The sequence below is a fragment of the Neovison vison genome, chromosome 1 (assembly GCF_020171115.1).
Source record: "Neovison vison isolate M4711 chromosome 1, ASM_NN_V1, whole genome shotgun sequence".
Lineage (NCBI taxonomy): Eukaryota > Metazoa > Chordata > Mammalia > Carnivora > Mustelidae > Neogale > Neogale vison.
Window position 1 is genome coordinate 208,258,701 of NC_058091.1, and position 26,538 is coordinate 208,285,238.

Below are 26,538 nucleotides of genomic sequence, written 5' to 3' on the forward strand. Positions count from 1 at the left end.
GGACTGTTGCTGCTGGCTGCCTTTTTAGCACAAAGGGACACCACTCCTGCTCTTCCATGCTGCCGTGTTTCCCTTCCCCCTTCTCCTCCCATCTTCCCCCCTCCTCCTACCCCTCTCTTTCCTCTTTTTCTCTTTCTCACCCAGTTCCCCATGCCCCTCTTGCTCCTCCTGGGCTTTATTCTCTCCTTTTCTCTTCTGATTGCTTCTCAGCAGTAGGGGCTTTTGCCCTTTAAACAACTGCTTACAAAAAGCGTGCATGTTTTTTTAGAAGCCAGTCTCTGAATCAGCCAGTGACATTTTATTTCCCATGACCTTCGTATCTTTAGTAGTTCTCTTGGTATATGCTACAAATTATTATCACTACACATTATATTTAGGTGTGCAGTTCTTACCAATGTCTGACTGCAGTGTCTGAGACCTGTGAGAGGTATATGTACAGTTTTCAGATAGCAGTTTCTTTTTTGAAGAGTCATGCAATGCAACCATTTCTCTTGCTTTCTAGATTCTATACTCTCAGGATTACATTTCATCACCTAGGTATAAAAACATCTGCGTACCTGCTAAAGTTCATAAGGTGAAAGAGAATATTCAAAGGTCATTACTACACAAATCATCCTCAACTCTACGTTGCTCAGCAGTGATGAAAATTTGGATCTTTTATGTTCATGGAATAATCATTGCTTTCTATGAAAATTATGGAAGAAAAGGTAGTTTTTATGGTTGCTCCTTTCCTTTGAACTTCGACAGAACCCAACCAGGAGCAATGGTACCTCTACACTGCTCTCAGTAGTATGGACTTGAGACTCTTCCTGAAAATTTACAAAGCCACGGTCACCTTTGAATGGAAAAGACTTTGGCTGACTTAGTGTTGATAACTCTAGTCATGGAAAATTGGAGCCTGGTTGAAAGGAAGGGTTTTGGGGAAGGGTGGGGGTGGTAACTTATGGTGTTCAAGGACTGGAAAACCTTTGAGATTTAGGTGTACATACTTTCTCTACTTCTTGTAAGAATACTGCCCATATTTTTAGGTTTTGTAGATGTAGATGGTTATTTGGTTTTGAGTGAAAGACAAACCTAACACTTACATATCTCAAAAGTATTAAATGGCATTATTATTTATAAAAGAACATTACAAATTATGTAGATATCTTTGGATCTAGAGTAGTCATTTCTAAGTGACTAAGTAAATCAGAGGTTCAGTGCCTATAAAGAAGGTTGATTAAATGGTATTAGTTGTTTTCAGAATAAACAAATAGCTCAGCTAAAGAAGATGTAAATGAGGATTATTTCGTTTTAAAAGCTTATAAAACACTTTCAAAGATCACTGTAACTTAAAAACCTACGAAGGTGAATTCTTGGGCTGTAACTCACTTCATAAAACCAATTTTGAAATTTAATTTAATGAGCTTAGCTGTTGATATCTGCCAAATTAATTGGAGAGTATTATATTTTCCTTCTTTGTGCTGTGTAGACACAGCCTTTTGGACTAGAACAGGCTTTGTTACTCATAAGCCAAGGAACTGAATTCTGATGAGGATCATGCTTTGACGTAGGATGTGAACCAATCGTAAATTTGCTTCAGGGTCTTGGAAGAGACCTTAAAAGTGGCAGCCAAAAGAGGTGGAGATTGCACCAAGCCCAGAAGAGACAGAAGTTTCTGCTGCTAACAAACATTAATGGTTTTTTTTTGTTTTTATCATGACTTAGTAGAACCAAATACCTCAGTAAATCATCGATCATAAAACTGTTCCTTGCATTTCGTTAAAAAAAAATCAGGATTGACATGTTTAAAATCTTTCTACACCTTCTCAGAGTCTGATCTCCGTATAAAATGTATGTGAGTTGCCTGATTCTTATTGTTTGTCAACTGGTTTAGAATTACATGGGGGTCCAGTGGTGAGTTTAGAGTTGGATTTTGTGTTATGCAGAAAGCTTGTTACTGCTGCATCTGTGATGCCACCAAAGCTGTCTTGTAGATGATTTGCCGTTGTATTTTTAGATCCAGTGTTAACATAATGTTTACCTGGGAGCTGTTGGAATTTTGAACTTTTAAAGAAATGCTAAAATTGTGAATTAAAGTCTTAAAATATTGTTTTGCTAGCTCAATTAGAAATACTTTCAAAAACAGTTTAAAGTGATGTTATGAAGTTTTTTACTCAAACCCTACTTCTAAATATTTTATTTAAAAACCTTTGTTTCAAATTATAATGCCTGTAGAGGTTTGCATTCGTTTAGTTGAAGGCATGTGCGCGCTCAACTCTAAACTCATTTTTACATAACCCACATTTAAAAGCAGTCTTCTCACTTGTCAATTTTGTTCATATTTGCACATTAAAATATAAAGAAAAGAGTTATTTTCTACTTTAGAATGATGTCAATGAGTAATTTTTAAAAAATAGAAGTTTTATTTTATTTGCTGTAGTCTGTTTTGGGATTGTTATTTGTTAGGGAAAGAATGAGTTAACAACCTAAGCTCTTAATATTCTTTTATATATACAGATATATATATATATATATATATATATTTTCATTCTGTTATAGTGTTTCAGAAAAACCTTTTTACTATACATTTTTGGTTGAAGGGGGCCTTTCAGTCTCTTTTAAATATATGTGCTTAAGTTTTATTTGAATTGCAATTCACTAGGGAATTCATCTACCTTTGCAGAGTTCTTAATTTAGTGCCAAATTCCTTGTTCAGTGTTCAGAAATCATTTATTATTACTGATAATGACAATAAGTCGTTTGATTTTATACATTAAGAAAAAATATTTTGAAGTTTAATTTTATATTACTCAATATAATGCTTTGTTGTTGACACTACTGAGATTTTTGATCATGGAATCAAAGAATAAATTATAAAATAAGGAAATATGGTCTTTCTTACACAAGTAGGCCAAGCAAGAATAGTCTTTAGAACACGCTTATTCACTTTTAGAGGAAACTTTCTTCCCCCAGAATGATGCTAGTATACAGCACACACACACACACACACACACACACACACATGCGCTTTATTGCTGGTTTGGGAGGAAATTACTCTAGGCCAGAAGAAATGAAGAAAATTTTAGTGAAACTTTTATTTTAGTCAAAATTACTTCTACCGTATGGACTTATTAGTCCCACAATTCGGTCATTGTTTTAACGCCAACACACTGTGGCAGCACTGAGCATGTTAAAATATAAAGAAACTGAGAACCTGAGAAGTGGCCACATTGATAATTTCTATTCTGACTGATTTAATTATCTTTTAAGAATTTTTCATGATGTGGCTTGATTTTTTTAACCATTTTCTTTATGTGTAATGATAGAAAATGAATATTTTCTTCTGTATTCCATGAAGGATGCACTTATAAGAGCATAGCAATATAATATTCATGTTGATGATAGTACAATTTTTAATGTCCTAGGGTAAAACTATGGTTTTCAGGGCAGCAAAAAGTAGGATACATTCTCCAAAGATAAATAGAAGGGAAGAAGTTGATTTTCTCTTAATATTACTGTTATCATCCAAATGCATTTATTGCTGATATATTAACAACGTGTTTATCGACTTCCCCTACTGACAACTATCCAGTTAAGAAATACCCCGTTAATTGTAACACCCTGTTAATGGTAGAAGCCAGGTTCCTGCCCAACCCTGAAAATGTAGAATTCTCACGTAACTGAAAAGTTTTTTTGAGTAAATGCTAAGAAGCCCTGCAGATAGTGTCTAGACAGAGCTGCCAGAAACACACCAAACTACTGGAGGGATTTCTACTACGCTCAAGAACTTTGAACATATATCTTCTCATCCACCTATTGTACCAGTTTTTGTCTCCAACATATTGTGAATTATCCACTAGAGTTCGCATGAGAATACTAGAATACACTGAGAGCAAGTCTATGATATCCTGAGTGACTAGAGAGGAGAGTCTTACTGACCGCCCAGGTAAACGCACAGGGAAAGAGACATTTTTGGTATGTAATGTCAGAATGTAATGTAATGTAATGTAATGTCTGCGTACACCCTCCCTCTCAGCTGTATGATGTGGCTACATGCAAAAGTCACTAAGAACACTCAATGACAAGAAAGCCCTCTTTTACTAGAATTACAACTCACATTCTTTCCTTCCTGTCATAGGAGTGAATTTTGACAACTACCTGTCCACTGGTATTATCCCCTTTTAAGAGATTCCTGGCTGAAGAGGACACACCACAAAATTGGAGAGGCCTAGTTGACTGCTTACTGTTTTCATAGTAGAAAAATAAGCCAAATAAGATGGAAAATAAGTATATAATACTATCTTCCTTATACCTAGAAATGCATCCCCCACCTCAGCGTGAGCTGGGATAGAGAACACAATTCTAAGCGAAGGTATTGCAAACAAATAAATTTTGAGTGACATGTTCGCAACTTCTAAGCATCACTTTAAGGTTAGGGTTTTAGACAGTTTGCAGTCTAGAAGGGTCAGAATCCTGCTGTATGTACTCCATTCATTATTCATCCAGCAATGCCAGACTGTTCCTTGGAAACAAGGAAAGGCCCTACACTTGTTAATATGTGTACGCACTGCTTCCCCCCCGCACACCCCAGGTGTTCAACAAAAGTTTGCAGAATTGAACACTATAGGGAACACCAAACACAAGTCATACTTTTATTCATATACACCTTTTTTCAATTTGTTTTGGAAAACTTATAAACTAAACCACTGCAGAATCCTTTCATAAAACTGTTTTGGGGTAATTCTAACTCTCATCTCTGGAATTATTTAACGCAGGTGAGGTTGGGTTAATGAACAAACGCACTGTAATTAAATGAAGGGATGCTGAGTTTCTCCCTAACTCCATCAATATTCTCTAAGAGAGAGAAAAAGAGAGAGCTGGCAAAGAATAGCCAGCCAAAAACAGTAAGTGAATTGAATTGCTATTTCAACAAGCATTACTGAATATTATCCCTTTAAAATTCATGAATTTATTTGCCTAGAAGGACGGTCCTAAAATGCAATATGAGTAGAATAGAAGGTCTGAACACTTTGGTAAGAAAAAAATCACATAATAACAGTAGTAACTAATGAACTAATGTGTACGAGACACTGACATTTGTCATGGACTATTCCAACTGATAGCTAAAAACACATGACCCAAAAGCAGCCGAATGACTTCTGTCAGAATCACACAACTAGAAAAAAGCAAGCTAGGGGGGTGCCTGGGTGGCTCAGCGGGTTAAAGCCTCTGCCTTCAGCTCAGGTCATGATCCCAGGGTCCTGGGATCGAGCCCCACATCAGGCACTCTGCTTGGCGGGGAGCCTGCTTCCTCCTCCCTCTCTCTCTGCCTACTTGTGATCTCTGTCTGTCAAATAAATAAATAAATAAATAATCTTAAAAAAAAAAAAAAAAAAAGCAAGCCAGGACTGAAATGAAATTCTCTCCTTCCTCCCTTACACAAATACCTTATCTCCCGATCTGCCTAGGAGAGCTCCAATGCACATGCTACTGGTTTTCCATCTAGCTAGAAATAGTTCTGTTCCCTCTCTGCCCTGGTTTAGATGATAAATCATATGATTGTGTCAAATATCAACTAATGTGATTGTTATGCCCCAAAATGGGTTCGTGATTAAAGGAGCGAGACTGATATAAAGCAAGGGTCAAGCAAAGCTTTATTTCGTGCCAAGCATCAAGAATCTAACCGAACGTTCGGGGACACACCTCTTACAAGAGAGGGCGACCCTTCTCTGTTTCACAGACTAGCTATTAAGGGCAAAGGCCATGCGGTCGGGCCTGGCCACGCACAGGTGGCCAATGAGATTGTAACACACACAGGAAACTCCACAGTGATGCCATGTGACCAACTGAATTACAATTTACCCTAGTAGACATTTGACCCAGCCTATCACCTTGGTTGGGATTGGCGCCCAAAAGGCTCCCAAAGGGCGGGGCCCATACTCCTTGGTAACCGGGGAGACAGTATGCATCCCCCCCACTGATCCGGATTTCTCCACCTGGCCTGACCCCGCCAAGTATCTGGGCTTTGTTACCTGGAGCTGGTTTCCAGGACTTGTTTTTAAGTGAATCCCCTGGAGGAAAGGGAGGAGGGACAGTTTAACTTTAATTAAAGCCTCTTGCTAAATAGGTCCTTACAGTGATAAATATTATAAAACTTAAGAAGAAGAGAAAAGTGGAGAGAAAAATGGAGAGGTTGGGTAAGATTCTTATGTAATAACTGGAGAAAGGGTGAGAAGCAAGAAAAGATCAAATGATGGAAAATTCAGAGGGAAAACGGAAAGAAAGTAGGTGATTCCAAAACACAGAAGAAGAAAAGAAAAAGAAATAACTCATAATTTTTAAGATGCAGATTATTCTGAGAATCATGAGGATCCTAGAAAACAAAAGGTTGACCACGACCAGATTAGAAAGGGCCTATGGCTGGCCATCTCCTGCGGGGCATCATAAATGCTCTACAGCTTCTTCTCCTACAGGGCATCATAAATGCTCTACAGCTTCTTCAGTAGCTTGTGCTTTCACAGAACAACGGAGATAACAGGGGGGAAATGCTGTGTTCACCTTAAGTTTGTATAGACCCACTCCCTAAGGGGAGTGCTATCACTGAACAAAGATTTTTTTTTTCCAGTTATGGCTTCTCTCTGGAGCACTGGGTATGTTCCAAGCAGCTCTGAATTACCCCCCTGTGCTTAGGTAAAGAACCAATTGTCCCTCCACACCCTGAACGATTGAAATGCATCTTTAGTCTGAATTCTTCAGCTATCATTTGGGTCAGAGGTGTGACCTCCGGATTGATAGGAGACTCAGAGCAGAAAACAAAGCCAACAACAGCAGAACCCCTGAGAAGCCAGCACAAGGCTGTCTCTTAATTTAAAAGAAAAAAAAAATGCTAAACATGAAAAAATATGCCAAAAAAAAAAAGAAAGAAAAAATACAGTCTGAGCAGCCTATAATTTTTAATTTCATCAAATAAAGGCCATTCTAACTGGAAAAAAAGGTTAAAAAAAGTTACTTCACAAAAACCCCACATTTTTTAATGAATTAATGTAACCTAGTGAAGAAATGCACTTTGGCAGTCACTTCTCTTCTTTCTTTTATATTTTTGTTTACATTGCACTGCACCACTGACCAATTTTTAAGAAACACTGATCACGAACCCTCTTCCACCTCTAACTAGATCAGACTTAAAAGATACCAAGGAGGAAAAGATTCAGTCTATTTCAAAGTTAATTCTGTTAACTGAGATTCTTACTCAATTTTGAGCAACCTCTGCATTGATTCTTATAATTTTTTTAAAAGATTTTATTTATTTATTTGACAGACAGAGATTACAAGCAGGCAGAGAGCGGGGAGGAAGCAGGCTCCCCGCTGAGCAGAGAGCAAGGCTCGATCCCAGGACTCTGGGATCATGACCTGAGCCAAAGGCATCGGCTTAACCCACTGAGCCACCCAGGCGCCCCTGATTCTTATAATTTTTAAACTACATTTCAAGTGCTAAGTTGAAAAATGGTTTCATTCATTATGTCCTCAGTGGAGGGAAAAAAGTAACTCTCACCATCCTCCATATAATAATAGGGGTAACTCTTGAAACAGTGTTAAACTCTCCTCAGTCTTGGCTGCTTTAGTCCTTACATCTGTTTTTCTCCCAGGTCCAGATTTCCATTCATTCTTCCTCTTGGCCCAGGGAGGTCCTGGGTCCTGGGCACACAGTGAGGAAAGCATTCACACTTTGAACTCAAACATGTCTCGTGCAAACGGCACTATAGTAAGTGCTACTACTTACAACCCAGTGAGAGAGGCATGAGGGTCAGCATTCTGACTTGGGTGAACTGTAAGAGATCTGACAGAATCAGCTAGGACAGCCAAAGGCGACCCTCAGGGCACATGGGACACCCCATGAATGGTGCTGGGGAGCACATACTCTGGGGTCAGACTGTCTAGATCCCCAGGAGCTTGCTTTACATGCTTGGAATGCCACCATACTGACTCTATTTCCAGAATTATAAAATGTGTATAATAACATACTTCTTTGGGGCACCTGGGTGGCTCGGTCAGCTGGGGCATCCGCCTTGAGCTCCAGTTATGACCCCAGGGTCCAGGGATGGAGTCCCACATCTGGTTCCCTGCTCAGTGGGGAGTCTGCTTCTCCCTCTGCCCCTCCCCCTGCTCGTGCTCTCCCCCCTCAAATAAATAAATAAAATCTTTTAAAAAATAATATACTTCTTGGGGCACCTGGGTGGCTCAGTGGGTTAATGCCTCTGCCTTCAGCTCAGGTCACGATCCCAGGGTCCTGGGATCGAGCCCAGCATCAGGCTCTCTGCTCAGCAGGGAGCCTGCTTCCCCCCCAACCTCTGCCTGCCTCTCTGCCTGCCTCTCTGCCTACTTGTGATCTGTCTGTCAAATAAATAAATAAAACCTTTAAAAAAAAAAATAACATACTTCTTCAATTGGGTTGTTTTGAGAAATAGTAATTAAATGGGTGACGCTCCCAGGGCAGTGCCTAGCCATGTAGAAGCTGTTCAGGAAATATATGGCATAGCTCTCACGGTACAGAAAATAGCACACACGCCTTCTGCTTGGCTTAGTTCCCCATTACCTAAAACAGTAATGTTATTATTCTTATTTTTTCATTGAAGTATAGTTGACAGATGTTACATTAGTTTCAGGTTTACAATATGACTCGACAAGTCTACATGTTACCTTGTGCTCACAAGTGTTGCCGCCATCTTAACACGAACTGTAACACAGTAGGTGTTTAATGAATAGCAATTGGCCACTTTGCCATTAGACTGTTGGTATGAGCATATCTTTGTTTCTATCAAACTATTAGACTTCTATGTTAGCCCCAGTATCTTGCTTCTGAATAGTGGTTTCATTATGGCCAAAGCAGAAATGTAAAATTACAGTCCTATCATAGGTCTTTGACCAAGAACACGGCCATTTCCATGTGAACTGCTCGTGACCCTGGCTGTGCCCTCAGGCGGCAAGGCTCCGGAGGCTGGCAGAAGGAACCATCTACGTCTGAGTTGCAGTTCAACGGAGCACTAGTTCAAGGCTGGTAGTAACTGGTAGTATGAAAGTCCCCCAAATTCCCCAGATTTTTACTCGTATCAAAAACTAAAAAATTTTTACCTAACGTAGATGGATACACAGAGAAAATGTTGTTACAAAATGCAAATAAACAGGACTCCATTCATTCACTCCCATGCCCACCCGCAAAGCCTGAGGCATCCCTCACTGAGGCCCAGCACGCAGACCGCGGGCACAGCCCTTGTCCTTGAACCTCCATCCAGGTGCAGTACCTCTGTTGTCCTGCTGTTTGCTTAAACAATGAAGACTGTGTCCCCAGGGTTTGTTTGTCTAGTTTTACCTCTTTTGGTAAGATAGTCGCTCCACTGCCAGGGTAGCAAAGATAACTCCATCTCTCATATCATGGGTGCCTGAGTGCCAGGCAGGGTGCTAGGAAGTACAAACCGACATGCATCTCTATTCTAATCACAAATCACTGAAAGTGTGCAATATGCTTTTTTTCTTTAAGATTTTATTTATTTATTTGATAGTGATCAGAAGTGGGCAGAGAGGCAGGCAGAGAGAGGGGGTAATCAGGCTCCCTTCCAAGCAGAGAGCCCGTTGTGGGGCTCGATCCCAGGAACCCGAGCTCATGACCTGGGCTGAAGGCAGAGGCTTAACCCCTGAGCCACCCACACGCCCCTGCAATATGCTTTTTAAACTGAAGATGATGATGATGGGATGTGTGTGCCTTTGTGTGCACATCTGAGCCACCAAGGCAGTGTTCATGGCACCCGATGGTATTATAGATGAGTAGAAATGAGGCAGGGCACAGTCATGTTAAAGAAAATACCATCTCCCTTCTCCCATGTTAAGTCTTGGGGCAAAAAGTGTATATTCACCTATAACACATGTTATGGTTTTAAGACCATAGTAGGTTCATGTTAAAGAGCCTAAATAAACAAGGCAATTAAACAAAGAACACATTAAGCTTCACTTTCAGAAAAGTCATTGTAACTTAAAGTAGGTGTTGCTTTTGCTTGAAAGCAAATACAAACTTTACTGCTTACTAGGTATGTGACCTTCAGCAAGGTAACTGTATCAGGAAATATGGAAGTTTTGGTCTCACGGTCTCAAGAACCGTGCATGAGCCATCATAGGTACCATGCTTATCATGCACTGGCAAATCGACTTTCAATTAAAAGAAACCGCTGTTAGAATTATTATTTAGCCCCCCTACACCACCTGGGATATTTGCAATTAAAAACCGAGTCCTTGGACAGTTAATACATTAATTCAAAGGGATGAACCCTTGGTGATATCACTTTTCATACTACATACGGCATGGGGGCGCCTGGGTGCCTCAGTGTGTTAAAGACTCTGCCTTTTCGGCTCAGGTCATGAGCTCAGGGTCCTGGGATCGACCCTGCAGAAGGCTCTCTGCTCAGGGGGGAGCCTGCTTCCCCCCCCAACCCTCACCCCTGCCTGCCTCTCTGCCTACTTGTGATCTCTGTCTATCAAATAAATAAAATCTTTAAAAAAAAACACTACATATGGTATGGAATTAAAGGAGATACATAAATTTGTGAGTAATATATTTTGAGTAAGAGTGAATAAAAATCAGGATGACTGTAGTGGTAGGATGCACAAGTCTAAAAGTGGGCGTGTGTGTGTATGGATGTATATGTAAATTATGTGTATGCAAATTATGCTGTAAATGACCACACAAATGGTAAAATTAACATAGCAACTTCTCCACCTCCGTTCTTCGGATCCCTCACTTAGAATTCCTCCTTTCTTTAACTGCTGAAATCATATGCTTTCCTCACACTCTCTTCCACATTTCTCTTTCCTTCAATTCCCGCGACAAGCAGAGAGTGCCATACCCACACCTCTTGCTCCGGTTTGCGCATTGCTTTCTGTTTGTGTATATAATTGCCCCAATTACACCCCAAATTCCAGAAGATCACCTTTATTATGTTTATTCACCCAAAGTGCAATTCTGGGCTAAAAACTGGTCATATTTGTAAGTAATATTTCTATGGACAAACATCTATAACTTCAAAAAAAAATCATTTCCCAAAAGCCCTCGAAGGAACAAGCAAGTGAGCCTCACCACATAAGATTAGCAAATCAGGTAGGATTTTGAAGGGGACACTCTCAGTTTCCCAGAAAAGTGAGTTTCTTAATTTGCTCATCTACCATGTTCTTTCTGTGACATAAGGAAGAGAAAAAAAGGAGTAAAGCAAACATGAATGACTGAAGCCATAGGCATCCCAACGATGCCAAGTTTTAGTGGGGAGAATGCAGGGAGGTGCCTCTGTCCCCCAAGAGACAGGGGACGCCCGTGACTCGGGTTATCATCGGGCTCCCGAGTCTAGGCGGGCCTGCAAGGACCTCCAGGAACAGACTCAGACCTCTTTAATAAGTATTCCAGAGAGTCAGGCTTTCCTGGAAAAAACAAATTAGTGTGAGAAGCCAGTACTGTGCAATTTCAGTTTTAAAAATAGCCAAGTGTTGTTGAGGCTGCTATGTGCATGAGAGAAAAAGAAAGCCCTTGTTAATATTTGCCTCAGCTTTCACGGTAAAACAGAGGAGCGAGCCTGAGATTCTTGCCTGACAAATACGGCCAAGGTCATGGGGTTCCCATCACTTGGAGTCCTTCAGATGACAAAATTTGGGGGGAGCATGTCTCCTTTTCTCAAATTGGTCTTGCGATAAAGGACAGCCAAACGAGGGCTCTGCCTCTTTGACTCAGGACTGGAGCTGTGCTTTGCTGTCCGGTTCTGGTCTTCATCTGCCTCATTCCCCTGGAGGCTGGCAGGGATGTTCCCTGCAGCCAGCCGTGCCTCCGCCGGCTGCAGAGACCCTACCTGGCGCTCAAAGTTGGTGCGTCAGCATTTTAGGTAGAAATGAATGAAAAATCAATCAGGATGACTGCAGTGGTAGCATGCACGACTCTAACCTAGTTGGTCCCTCATTTTCAACTCTTCACCATCGACCCAAGTCAGGTTTAAGATGGTAAGTGAATCTCGAACAAATGTGCTGCTTTTGCTTCACACCAGGGATTTTTTGTGTGTGTGTCTTCTTTTTTTCTATTCAGAACAAGCAAATCTAACCTGCTTAGGAAGCCACATGTAAAATGAATGAAGATGTCAACTTCCAAGCAAATATTATTTGCCCCAGTTTAAGAGTCAGTTCCTAATTAGACTGGTGATTACTCCTATATACATATATCAAATGATTGTTTTGTTAAGTAATACTTCCAATTCAGAGATTTAAATATTTTCAAAGTCCTTCTGTATCATTGCCATATCTTTTTGTAACCAACTATAATTCTTCATACCAGAACAATACTGATGTAAATTTCTAGATTTAGAATTCTGCAAAGATAGAGTTAAACACGATTTGGACTCTGGCTACATAAGGGAAACTGGAATTGTTCAAAGCTGCAGTCTTCAGCTCCCAAAGACAGCTACAGTAACTTTCTGAACAGATTGGGTTAAATATTTTTACAGACCCATTCTCTGATGATAAGGCGGTAATAAGAAGTGCAGTGCAACACTCCAAAGGGTTCCAAATCTCACAAGCCTCTTTGTATGTGATGCTCTCGCAGTGAAGAAGATTCCCTGGGTTATAAAGATGAAGAGGCTACTTCTTCTGGTGCTGATTTCAATCTGCTGGGCTGATCATTCAGACAACTACACTCTAGATCATGACAGAGTGATTCACATCCAAGGTAAGAAAACACACGTTCTCTTATGAAAGTCAAATTAATTGCAAGTTCCTTGGAGTTGGGATGCTTGGTTGGGGCTTCTGAATTTTAGTTCTGCTGCATTGACTTTTTTCTTTTCCTTTCTGTTAATTGGTGAACTCGCTCTCCGCGGGCGTTTGACTGCCGTTGCATTTCAGTAGGGCTAAGAACTGAGGACGATCAAAGTGGAATGGCTTAAGAACGTCCAGCGGCAGGGGGTCGATGCCATTGTTGAAGGCTTTTTAGTACAGTGGCTGTCTTCTAAGTAGAATGCAGGGCATAAAGTTTATTTAAATGTAAGCAAGAGCGGGGAGACAGAGGAAGTGAAACTTAGGATGTAGGGTCATTTCTGTGAGAGTCATCATTCAGAAACACAGTGTGAAAATGAAAGACAGACAAGCTAAGGTTCAGGAGAGTAACTCACCTTGTGACCATCTCCTCGGGTAAAGCTTCCGTTTCCCACAGACCAATATATTGCTCCTGCATATTTCTGTCCAGCTCAGCTGAATCCTAAGGCTGAGAGCTGTAGCAAGATTGGAGACTGCATGCAGTACAATGCAGCTGTTTCCTCAGTCCCAGCTTCAGATGAGGGACATCCTGCATTAGGAAAGCTGAGAGACTTATGCAATGAGAGTTTTAAAGGAGCTGCAGCATCTCTCTTTGCCCTTGGATGCTGAATAATTAAAATAAGAATTATTATAGACCTGAACAGCTTAAACATATGATGATATTAATTTTAGATGAACTCCGTTTGAGGACAAGAGGCATTATAAGTTTGCCAAGAGACATAAAACATGAAGTTACATCTTCAAGGTCAAAAGCATAGTCTCAGAAAACTGCCATCCCCTGTTGGAAAGTATGGTTTGTGAAGGTCAAATGATAGTGTAAGTCTTGCTAGAAGTATTTCCATGCATATATTACAACTACACAAATAGGATTCTGAATTTGACAGCGTCTAGCTATTTTAGACATCTCTCTTTCAGTTCTCTTTGCTTCCCACAGCTTTAATGTTTTCCAGTGTTGGACCGTGGAAAGGAATTATATAATCACAAATTTTACTAGGCAAGCTGCTGACTCAGCTATTTCTTTAACGTGTATAGTAGAATCAAAGCTGTCTCCCAAAGGCTGTACGGCATTTATACACAGAGATTTCTTCAGGAAGGAGAACATCCTTGAACATCTAATCACAGAATTCAATTCAGCCAAAATAGTAATAACTCGTCATTAACAGTAGCAGTTTTAAGTAATTATTAAATTTGTTACATTATTAACTATGTACAAAACATTTAGTCCAAATTGCACCCAGAGTATGAAAATATTATTTTTAAAATACTCCTGAGGAGTCTATAAGTCAGACTCAAGTTTTTTTAGCGAGGAAAACTTTTGTTGCTCCACGCTTTCCAACCCCATGTACTCTGCTGAAATTTAATGCAAAGGAATTTTTGACACAAGTGATCAGAATTATCCAGATCATTTGCATACAATACCCATTTTTTAAAAAAGTGACTGGATACTCCACTTCATTTTAATTGTAAATTCATATTCTTAGAAAGTTACTCACAGCTTTCAAGTAATAAAACTACAAAGCCTATACTTTGTTTGGGGAAGTTGATACTGAGATGTGACTTGAGACATGATCCTAAGTCCGAAATTTATTTTCAAATTGCTCTAAATACCCATCATTGTTATTTTTATTTAATAAAAAGTTTTTTTTCCTTTATGATTGCACTCAGATTGAACTTTCTTTTTCTTCAGTCCTTCAGAGAAACGCTTCCAAGTGGTCTGCCATAATTTCAGTTGTCTTTTCCAACACAAAAGTAAACCATATAGCACAGTAGATAATCATTGAAGCAGATGACCTTTACTACTTGCGGAAATCCTTTATTATTTTCTCACATTTAAAACTGTCATTTTTCAAACTTGGCCCAGAAGGAATTTAAGAGAGCTGAAATCCTCCTAAAATTTGATATGAATTTTACAGTCAGGGGATTAAATTAGTAATCTAAATCTCAAATTCCTGAATTGGACTGATAAGCACTATGAGCTCCTTTCAGTGATAGAAAATTGTTCAAAATTCATATTACTACAGAAACACCTTTTCTATCTCCCATTTTTTCATTTAATTTCTATTTTTGTACTCTAAGTTCTCCAGGCCTAAATAATAGTGGAGGAATAATGCCCATCAACCTTGAATTCTCCTTGGCCACCATGGTAGAGATGTTCGATGCTTTAATACATTCTTGAGTCTCATGCATAAGAGTCACCTAATAACTTTTCTGAGGGCTTCCTCCCAATTTTGTCATGAAGCTTCCATAGAGATAGAGGCACAAAAAACTTACTCTGGGCTTAAAAAAAAAAAAAGTCAGGTTACCAGGGGGAAAAAAAAACCAGCAAGTGCGGGCCCCTGTGCAAAGCATTTCTAGTAAAAAGCATTTTCTTGTGATGAAAACTCTTCCAACTTCCCATGGGGAAAAACACAGCTTTAAATAAAATTGTATGAGTACCAATTCATTCCCATTATTTTTGTTGTTGTTGTTGTTTAACCAATTTGTTTACACAAGAAAGAAATTTCACTTGTCCATGAAGTCTGCTGAAAATGCGTAGTCAGAATATTCGCTTGTATAGCATATACTGTCCTCAATGTAGGGAAGGGTAATTTCCTCAGTTACTTCTATCAGAAGAGATAGCTTTTGTTAAATGTCTTCTCCATAACACTCTCAACTAATGGATTATACTCCTTATTTCATAAGGTGCCTCGTCAAACAACTTATAAATCCTTTGAAACTTGAGGTCATTAAGAAGAATTTTGGGGGCGCCTGGGTGGCTCAGTCAGTTAGGCGTCTGCCTTCAGCTTGGGTCGTGATCTCAGGGTCCTGGGATTGAGGCTCGCATCGGGCTCCCTGCTCAGCGGGGAGCCTGCTTCTCCCTCTCCCTCTGCCTGCTGCTCTGCCTACTTGTGCTCTCTCTCTACCTTTCTCAAATAGTCTTAAAAAATAATTTTTTTTTTTTAAAGAAGAAGAATTTTGTATGGCGTACCAAATCACACAGAAGCACAATTTTTAAAATATTTAGATCGGGTCCAAAAACGCTCTGTGTAGACTTTCAATTTCCAGAAGAAGTTCAGAGATGAAGAATATACTTTATAAAATATAAGTCCTCAGACAGCAGAGAAATGTTTTGACCATTTGCCCATTAACCAATGTGAAAAGCAATTATAGTTACACTGAATATTTAAGTGCTTAACCTTACATGGGTCAGAGAGTCAGCACTTTCTGTCTCTGGTGTTCAAGAAAGGGTCTTCAATGGCAGGTTCAAGAACGTTAGACTTACTGCTACTTATTGGTTTTAGACCTTGGACAATTAACTTCATCTTTTCAGGTCTCAGTTACCGCATCTAGAAAACGGGGGATGATCACAGATTCCATAGAGCTTTATGAGAATTAAATTAGATAATACATGGAAAACTGCCTAGTACTGAGCCTGGTACACAATAAGCTTCCAATAGATAACAGTTATTATTGTCATGGTTATTGCTTCCTAACCATCATAGAAAACTGACTTTTATGGGCTTGGGGGGATAGGTTAAATGGGTGATGGGGATTAAGGATGGCATACGTGATGAGTGCTGGGTGTTATGTGGAAGTGTTGACTCACTAAATTTCACACCTGAAACTAATGTTGCACTATATTTTAACTAACTAGAATTTAAATAAAAACATGGGAAAATATTAATGAAAGTAATGACAGCAACAAAAAAAATGACTTTTAAATATAAAACGGAGCACAAATACTGGTGGGAAAAGGTCAACGTTTCAAATTCATTTGTTAACAGAACCACGTCATTATCTTAATTCTATGGAAGTAAATATTTTCTAAGTTGCCTACTTTGTCCTCTTTAATTTCACAATTTAAGATTTCCCCAATAGTATTAAATGTCATCTGATCATTTTTACTTTCCTTGTGGGAACTGAAGCTTTCCAAACTTAAGTAATATTTAAGGTGAACACATATAAGCTATTTTAAATTTTTTTAAATAATAATAAGAGGGAAACATAATGTATATCTGGAATCCCCACTGAAAGCGGATACGCCCACTCAGTGTGGTTGGCCCCCTCCAACTGGTGTGGGCCTCAAACAACCTTTCTGTTCCAGTGTCACATGTGTTCCTTTGTGCTAACAGGCCTCCCTTCTCTCATCACACTGTGAGCTTTGGAATACCCCAACTATTCAGTAGTGCTTGGCACATAGTAGGTGCTTAACATGTTTGTTGAAAAATGAATGAGTGTAATGAGATACTTCCAAATGACTACTCTCATAGTGAGAGCTTCTGAAATCCTGTGGCATTCATAGCATTTAGCGACACAGGACACACGGTGTGGGCTAGATGAACATTATATGGCTGCTTCCATTCTGTAATGATTGGCATACGTTAAATCATCATGTATGGAATTTAAGAAATTGAAAGAATAAGCATAGATCATCTAGATCAATATTCCATCATAGCAATGAAGAAATAAAGATCCACAGCTTTTGCGTTCTTGTCCCAGGTGACAAGGCTTTGAGGGGAAGTTTCTCTCCACTAATCTCTTCTCCTTCTTCAAATCTGGGATCATTTCCCACTTTCTTAATGAATTCTCCCTGCCAACTACATTCTGCCCCTGCTCTGGCACCCCAGTCTCTCTCGCCTTCCTTTACTTTTCTCTATAACACTGGTTACCTAGTCTATTTATTTTATGTAATTGTATCCATTTCTGCCACCTGTGCCCTTCAGCTCCACAAGGGTAGGTTGGGAATCTTGGTCTGATGTATCCAGTGACCTAAACCATGACCTGCACATAGTAGGTGATCAATTCACATTTGTGGAATAAATCCAGGACCCAAATCTGGGCGCTTTTCCTAATCAAGTCCCAGTCAGTCTTTCCAGAGCTCAGAGATGTCTTTCTAGTTCATGGAACAAGGGATGGCAGATGAGGAAGATGATTATGAGTTTGGGAGCAAATTCGGTCATATGTGTGGCTCCCAAACTGCGCACAGCACCTTACACGCCATGAGAGTGCACCCAGAGCAGCGGGCAGCAATTCGCCTGATGTGTACGTGAAGCTTTTTGTAGAGTATTCAGATTACAAATGGCCACTGCTATGCTATCCTGTTCCTTATGTAATATCTGCAGAGTCGGGATCTGGTGGTGCAGAGTGGATCAAGGGGAGGGGGAGTGAATTTAATAATGTATGATCACAAACCATCCACAGAGCCAAAATTTCATGTGAGAACTAGATAAGTGTTCCTCCAGCTTAATTTCCTCTCTTCCACTTAAAACTTATCTGTACTCTGAGTCTGTTTTCAAAGTTAAATTAATTCATTTTTGTGTTTCTGAGCCAGGGTAATGCTATCTGCCACAATTGCAAAATCCACAAATATCAAGCATATTTTCCAAATTGCATTTAGATAAACATATACGCTATTAATAATTAATAATTCTATCTAGAAATTATTGGTTATAAAATATCAGCTAGCTTAATCATGACATTATAAAAATTAGCAACATCATGAGTATTGGATGACCTTTCTAAAATCTACTAGTTTTTGACAGGACATAAAGCCAAATATGATAATAAGTACCAATTACATTAAACACAGGCTTATCATTTGATCAAACTAAGACTGCCACCATATGAATATAACAGATGAGTCCCCCAGTGAAGGAAATGTGTATAAAGGCATACACATACATACATACATACATACATACATAAAAATACTCGTGTACTCCATACATACACTTATTTGGGCTGCTGTAAGACAATACCATAGACTGGGTGGCTTATAAACAACAGAAATATATTTCTCACAGTTCTAGAAGGCTGAGAAGTCTAAATCATAGCAGTGACAGATTTGGTGTCTGATGAGAGCTAGCTTCCTGGTTCATAGATGACTGTCTTTTCTCTGTGAACTCACAGGATGGAAAAGAACACAGGACCCCCACCTGGGTCTTTTTTTATAAGGGCATTAATCCCATTCATGAGGGTTCTACCCTCGTGAATTTATTACATACCAAAGGCTCTACCTCTAAAATCCATTACATGGGGGTCACTGTTTAACATATGAAGTTTGAAGGGATACAAACATTCAGGCTATAGCGAGCTCCTAGTCCATTGGGCACTGGGGATAGAATGATGAACAAAACACAGGGTTTTTGTCTTCATGCAGTTCTAATCTAGTGAGAGACAGACATTGCTAGGAATATGGAACTACTACTGCCTATGGTAACTGATGGAAAGTTATGGAATACTATAGACAGGAGACAGCATTATCTGTTATTAATTTTATTTAAACAGAAACATACTCAAAACAGCAGTTGCTTTGAACTACAGATCTTAGTCAAACATGGCAATCCTTCTCTTCAACTACATGGTAGCTACCCATGTATAGTTACATGCATGTATAGTACATACACACCTATGTACAGTGAAACATATATATGCATACATAGGGGTTATAAACAGAAAAGGCAAGGACTGAAATGGCTATAGATTAATATGTAATTTCTATAAATTCCTTCATCCGGGTTCAGAAATATGTATGTTTTCATACCAACTTTACATCTGATAGCCCTGCCCTAGTCTTCTCAGCATTTGTGTGTCCTTTTGAGAAAATCTTCAGTCACTTAATAAACACTGGCCTCTTTCATGCAAAGAATTGGGTTATTCTCTGAGGAAGGATAGACCATCTCCCTCAGTGAGCTTGCTGACAAGAGTACTGGGCAAGAAAAAGGTGACAAAAAAGAATAAAATAAATATTAAACAGAGGAGGAAATATGGAGAAAAGAGTAATTGGCTATTAAAAAAAACCAACTCTTACTATTTAGAACTTTGTATCCATACTCACTGAACGTTTTATCACATAGTAGATTTAAATCCATAAAATACATCTTAAGACTATTTCTAAACTAATAACACCTAGAATGCTGATTCTATGTTATGCTATAAAGCATATTAAAGCAATACATTTTAGACTGTTTCCAGGTATAAAAATCTACATTTAATAATCTCTTCAGGTAACAACAAATTCACACTACCAGCTACGGCTTTCTCTGAAATGGGCAAATCATGCCGGAAGCCAATAATTATTTGGAAACTTTCCCAAGTATCCAGAAAATCCATTAAATAAAGAAGCCTTTCCCTTTGGTTGCAACTTTGCAAGAACCAATGTTGACTCAGCTAAAGCACTGACTTATAGCTTAATTGCTTAATGTTAAAGTAATTTTAACATGCTGTTTCTCTGGCTTTACTAGATATCAAGAAAAAAATATATTTAGATTTCTCTATTGCTTTGACTTTTTACTTTAAACATAAAGTGGAAAATTCCTGTTTCAGGAAAGTCTTCTGGCAGAGAAAAATCTACCAAAATGCTAAGAAGTTAATATATTCAATTAAGAGGTTATCAAAGTGATAATACCCAGGGGAGATAAACCTTTGTTATAGAAATATTTTTATTTCAAAATGAGGACATTAAAAGCATAAGAAATCTAAAAGTTCTATGAAATTTCTTCAGACATATTTTGTGTATGTTATACCAATAACCGTGTGTGCCCCCCAAATGACTATCAAGTAGTCAATACAAATAGTAGCCATTTTAATCTTGTTTTCATTACACATGTTGTTACTTGACTTCAGCATTTACTCAGTGATTAGTTACCACATGTGTAAGTTCTGAGCAGGATGTTTCCAGCCACTTTTAGATTACTCTGTGAAGTATATTGAACAACTTAAGTTAAACAAGAGTTCTCCCTACCTTTTCCAAACACTGTCCACTCAAAAGGGACAGGGACATTATGGGTAAAAACCCAGAAAGTCCATAGTTCATCACGCATGAAATTAACAAGGCATGTTAGAACAGGGAGCATTCACTACAGTCAAGTGTGTCAATTAGGCGAAGAAAGTGGAAAAAAAGAGTGTCTTACCTTGTTTCTGAAAGAGATTATAAATTTAAAATAAGAACACCATTGAAAACATATCTTTGAAGTGAGGAGACTTCCATCTCTAGATGATTCTATTTGTAATGGTGCTCGCTTTACCTCTTTGCTTTGCCTTGTCCCTAGAAAGCACTGGGAATGATGTTTGTGTATTTTGCTCAGAGTTACTGAATGGTAGTGAAGGCACAGGTAAACGAGAGGTGGGTTAGGTAGAGGTGAAAGTTAGGTAGGTTTCCTTATAAGTTGCAAGAGGCATTACATAAATTTCTTATGTTCTTAGTTATATGACTATATTTTTTCACTATGGGTTTATGATTATCTGTGGCTAATAATTTTACTAGGAAACAATAATATTTCACACAAGGGTCTTTGTTTGTTTGTTTGTTTGTTGTTTTTAAGAGTAGAGGGGTAAATTTCAAAATTTGGTTCCCTAGTGTAATGTGGGTTATGAGTAATTCTTATTTTCTCTTGAAAGTTGTCATAAATTATGCTGATAGGCTTTAAATCTCCAAAAACTGCACAGGATTATTTTGAATTCTCACTTTGCTTTGTCTTTTATGGCACAATCATTAACAAACGGTCTTAAGGCTTAAAGTACTGAAAAGCTGATTAGAGGGTTAGTACTGTACTTCACTGAGATCGTTTTCAGGGAAAAAGAATACTAAAAGATAAATAAAGTAACAGGTTTTTATAGACTGCCCACAACATATTAAGATCAACATCACTTCAAGACCAGGCTTCTTGAACTTCAGCTCCTGCATATGTAATTAAATCAGTGAAACAAATGAACTCACAAACAATAAATATAAGGTGTTTTTAAGGGAAAAAATGTTATGAGAGGGCCCCCACAGGGTCATGGGATGAATCTCTTTAGAGGGGAGTCAGAGTCAGGAGGGGTTCTATGAGCTGAGATCTGAATAGTAAGCAGGAACGCGTCACATCAAAAGCGGGAGACAGGGACACCTGGGTGGCTCAGTTGGTTAGGCAGCTGCCTTCGGCTCAGGTCATGATCCCAGCGTCCTGGGATCGAGTCCCACATCGGGCTCCTTGCTCGGCAGGGAGCCTGCTTCTCCCTCTGCCTCTGCCTGCCTCTCTGTCTGCCTGTGCTCGCTCTCTCTCTCTCTCCCTCTCTCTCTGACAAATAAATAAATAAAATCTTTAAAAAAAAAAAAAGCGGGAGACAGAGCTCTCCAGGTGAGTAACGAGAATTCTCTAGGAGGGCAGTAAACACAGCGCTTTCAAGCTCGAAAGAAGATGAGGTGGACAGAATAAGCAGGAGTGAGGCTATAATACTTTATATTTGGTCTAGAGTACAGAGTTCAGGTTTTATTCTAAAAACATTGAAAAATGGCTAAAGATTTTGAGCAAGACAGTGATGTAATATGACTTACAAATAAAAAAGACCCATGAGTACTGGATTATGGTCTTTCAAGAAGAAAGGTGAGATCCTTAGGGGAGTCTTGGGGTAGCTTAGGTGAGAAATCATAGTGATGTGGACGCTAGGTGCTAGGACCCTAGCAGTGGCAGGCGAGAATTCTACCACTGAACCACCCATGCACCGATGGACCCTAGCAGTGGAAATGAGTGGTAGAGAGAGAGAGAGATCAACCAATTAGGGGACAGAGTAAGAAGAAGGTAGCAATGGCAACACTTGCTGATAGATTGGATATAGAGATTAAGGGAAAAGAGTATATCAAACACACCTTCTAGATTGTGCCTTGAACAAACAAATGGATGGTGAGGCATAAAGAAATTGAGGAAGATGGCGGAAAGGACAGGTGTGGGCAGGGGAAGAGGGACTCAAGTTGTCCCTTCGACAGCTAGCCTGGTCTGCTTTGGAGACGCTCAGCTCCAATAGGTAAGGTGAAAAGAGGATGCAGAGGTCACATATTTATTTTTTTTTCTCATGTAATTTTTTAAAAATCTAAATTAATTGCAAGGCTTTAAAAATAGGAGACATTTGCATGAAAATCCACATTTCTGGCATCTGTTGAAAAGTCCAAATAACCTGCTATTTTTCAACCGGCATTGCATCGGGCATCATCAGCGGGAACCAGTACCCTGCTCCCCTTCAGAACGGAGCATGCGTACACAGCAGTGGCACGGTCTGTTCCACTCCCTGGTGTTCTCAGCACCATGTTGCTCCCATCAGTTCCCTCAGCCCTGCCCACCTGGGTATTTGCGTTCGACTTAGCTTTCATTTGTTTCGGCACTCATTACTTGACACGTTATAGGTTATCAATTTGATTGTTCATTAAGAAGCAAAAGATTCCTATTGCATCCAGGATTGACTCTGTGATAGTATTATCTTGAGGTCTTACATACTAGGTGAAGACATTAACCATACCAGTGTATAAAACCGACAATGTCTTTTCTGCAAATTGTGGATAACTGGACCTTACATCTCACCACAAAGTGGAAGTGGTCTGAGCAGAGTCAAGTAGATTTGAGTTCCAGCCCTTTACCACATAAAGACACTTTTCCAATAATTAAAGAGTGTGTGGTTAATTACAGCCAAATGAAGAAGAATGACTCAAGCTAATGTTTTGGTTTCCCTATACCCTTTGAAAGAAACCTGTATTAAAAGTAAAATCTTGGAAAGTGTTTATATTAAGAATGCCATTGACCATATTAGTGAAATATTCAAATGTTATTTTTCATTTTTTCCTTAATCTATCATGTGATAACCCAATTAGGTTTTTTAGTCTAAAATTATACAAATTAATTACTATTTTTGGGCATAAGTCTTTGATATCATAGATAAATTTAAACTCTGAAAATTATTAACTAGAGCAGATAACCCTAAGATGACAACAATATTTAGATTGTCTCTATTTCTGGGGCAAGTTATAATAGACTTAGCAATGGCAATAATATTCATTAGTGAATATTTACATTTAAAACCACTATGTGTGGTGCACAAGAGAAAATGAACTGCATAGGTCATCTCATATAGCAGTGTATGAAGGTGGTTATCCCCACTGAATCTAAGAGAGGTTCAAAGCTTGTCCCCACTCATATGGTTATTAAGTGGAAAGCTGAGATTCAAACTCAGGCAGGCTGATTCTCATGCGCCTAATACAGCTTCTGTCTAAGCCTTTTCTTAGAGACGGTTGAGTCCGTCAGTGTGTAAAGATTGGCTGTCATCTTCTATTCAATTGCTATAAGTATGTCTCAGAAGAAATCAAATCACTATGAAAAAAAGTTTGATCGTGGACCTTGAAGAAACTATTCTTATAACTATTCCTATTTTTTTAAGACTTTACTTATTTGAGAGGGAGAGAGAGAGAGCAAGAGTGAGTACACAAGCAGTGGGGAGAGGCAGAGGGAGAAGCAGACTCAGTGCCGAGCAGGGAGCCCGACACAGGACTCAATCCCAGGACCCTGGGATCACGACCTTAGTCGAAGGCAGATGCTTAACCAGCTGAACCACCCAGGCACCCCCAAATTCTGTTGTCTTTTAGCATTCCATACAGCACCTTCCTTCCACTACTTTGTAAGTAGTCTGTCTTACGATTCAAGTGAATCAGTTAGCCTGGATTTTGTGTCATGTGTGAAGATACATGGCCGGAGGCAGACCCCTAACTGACTGAGCCAGCCATGTGACCCAAGAATTGTTCCTGTTTCCTGGAGAAACCTGGCCACCGTGGGGATTCTTACAAGAAGGTAGAGGAGCTAGGTGGGGCAGCAGCTGTAAATGAATACATGCCATCCTTATCCCCAAATGAAGACTGTCCGGAATCCTCAGGGAAATGGAGGAGACGGGAAGAAGTTGGATTATATAGATATAGATTTGGGTTTTTTTTGAAAAGCCTTCAGGGTGGTGCTCCTGAATGAGCTCCTGTCCTAGTAGATTAAGAATCTCGTGCTCTACCGACTGAGCTAGCAGGGCTGTCCTAGTAGATTAAAAGAACAATCCAAAATTGATGAGAGAATGGATTTCTCAGGAACCAGTGCCTTCCAGAAACTGTCTTCAGAAAGAGCACAGGAGAGAAGTTGATATCAAAGATAGAAGCCAGTTTGCATACCTAGTACACTTTGGACCTCAGTAAGTGTTGGGCAGCAAGAGCCACTGGGCACTCACCAGATGCCAGGCATAAAGTTAAGTTCTCAGTGAATCACCTCATTTAACTCTCATAAGAAATCTAGGAAAAAGGTGGCTTAACTCCATTTTACTCATAAGGAAAATGAGTAACAGGTTAAATGACACAGTGCGGGAGTCCATAAGCTTAACCAGTAAATTATGACTGACAAAACAAACAACAAGCAAACAAACAAAAAAAAAAACCACCACCAGACCAAAAGGATAAGGAAAAACAAAGCCACAAAGAACTTAGTCATCGGACAGAATTAAACACCCTCCTCACACTTTACTTCTTCCTGCTAGAAAAAAAGACGAAGACAGACTATTTTTCAGGATACTAACACAGCTTTCAGGTTTACCTCTGAAAAAAGAGATTTTTAAAGAGCGTTCAGTGGATTGCCTACAGCTGCTTGGAGGCTCCAGATGCCTGTTTCAAGCAAAGAAGCTCACCTTTGATCAGATTTACGTGGCAGACTTTTGTCTAAGACATCCTGTAGGAAGAAAAAGTTCCACCGTCCCAGAAAACAAAAACAAAACAAGCAAACAACAACAACAAAAAACCTTTTAAAAAGGGGGGGTCATAGATCAACCTGTAGGCTCTAAAACGATGATAACATTTATCCTTATTTTTTACTATGAATTATGGATAAGAGAATAACATGGTACCCATTCATGATAAACATCACTCAAAACAATACTGTATGCTGGTGTTGGGCAGTTTTCCGTTACAGAAGCAAGTTAGCTCTAAGACAAGGAAGGCAGACAGATACTGTCAATCCCCGAGAGCATGCGCCACAGCACATCACATGCTTGACTGGAAGGACACTTGCCATTTAAGGACATTGTGAAAGCCCATTTCTAAGCACTTGGGTTCAGCCGCAGATTGACAGCAGCAAGCGGTGCACAGATGATACCATAGTCAGAAGTAAGCCTGGGCAGGGTGGGGAGGGGTGTGTCCTTAGAGCCTCGGAGTCCAAAAGGCAAGGTCACAGATGGTGAGAAAGAGCAGTGACATTACACCAAAGAGCAGCCTTCACTTACTTATTTTTAGCGCAGGACTTTTCCTTTACAGTCAAAGCTAGACAGCAATCAGTTCCTTGGTCAATGGTTTCTTAAAAGAAGAGGGAAAATGAAGCGAAATTGGCATGCTTGAAGACATGTTTAAAGAGAAGCTTTTTATTAGCAGAGCCATAGGTCTGCAAAAATGTAATCCTGCAATCACAACAGTATACTGGGCTGTGGCTACTGGTTTCTTGTGTATCTCTCCCAAGACACTTTCGTCAAGGCTTTGTGTTTACTTATTTGTCAGTTAAATTCCCTCAACTATTTTATTTAGTGTGAGCGTAGGTAATATATTTGCATAGTTCACATTTTTTCTAAATATCTAAGTATACACAGTGAAAATCTCCAGGAGACCTCTGCCAGATACCCACCTCACCTTCCCACAGGCTACCGAAGTCATTAGTTTCTTGTCAATCCTTTCTCATACAGTTTAAGTAAATGTAACTGTTTCTTTTGAACTGATAGAAACAGTAAGCAGCACACACACCCTTATGCGTCTTCAGGCCAGACTTTAAATTCCAGATGAGAGCAAAGGTGGTCTGAAATCCAAGCTGGTCTGAAAGCCAGATCAATAGGTCTTGACAGGAAGGACACGTGGGAAAGGGGCAAGAGGGCAGAGAGCAAGAAGGGATTCTCGCATAGCAGCAATGTCCACAATAGCCAAACTATGGAAAGAAC

The 26,538-nt window shown here is 39.5% G+C and overlaps 1 protein-coding gene across 2 annotated transcripts in view; it reads left to right on the forward strand.

The window, feature by feature from the left end:
* The window catches only part of HAPLN1 (hyaluronan and proteoglycan link protein 1), a 78,542-nt gene that overhangs the window by 30,062 nt on the left and 21,942 nt on the right, over positions 1-26,538 (forward strand). For both annotated transcript variants that reach the window (XM_044266071.1, XM_044266079.1), the window contains exon 2: positions 12,605-12,727. In XM_044266071.1, the coding sequence (XP_044122006.1) occupies positions 12,631-12,727 (97 nt within the window). In that variant the 5' untranslated portion in view covers positions 12,605-12,630. The remainder of the gene's footprint in view (positions 1-12,604; positions 12,728-26,538) is intronic.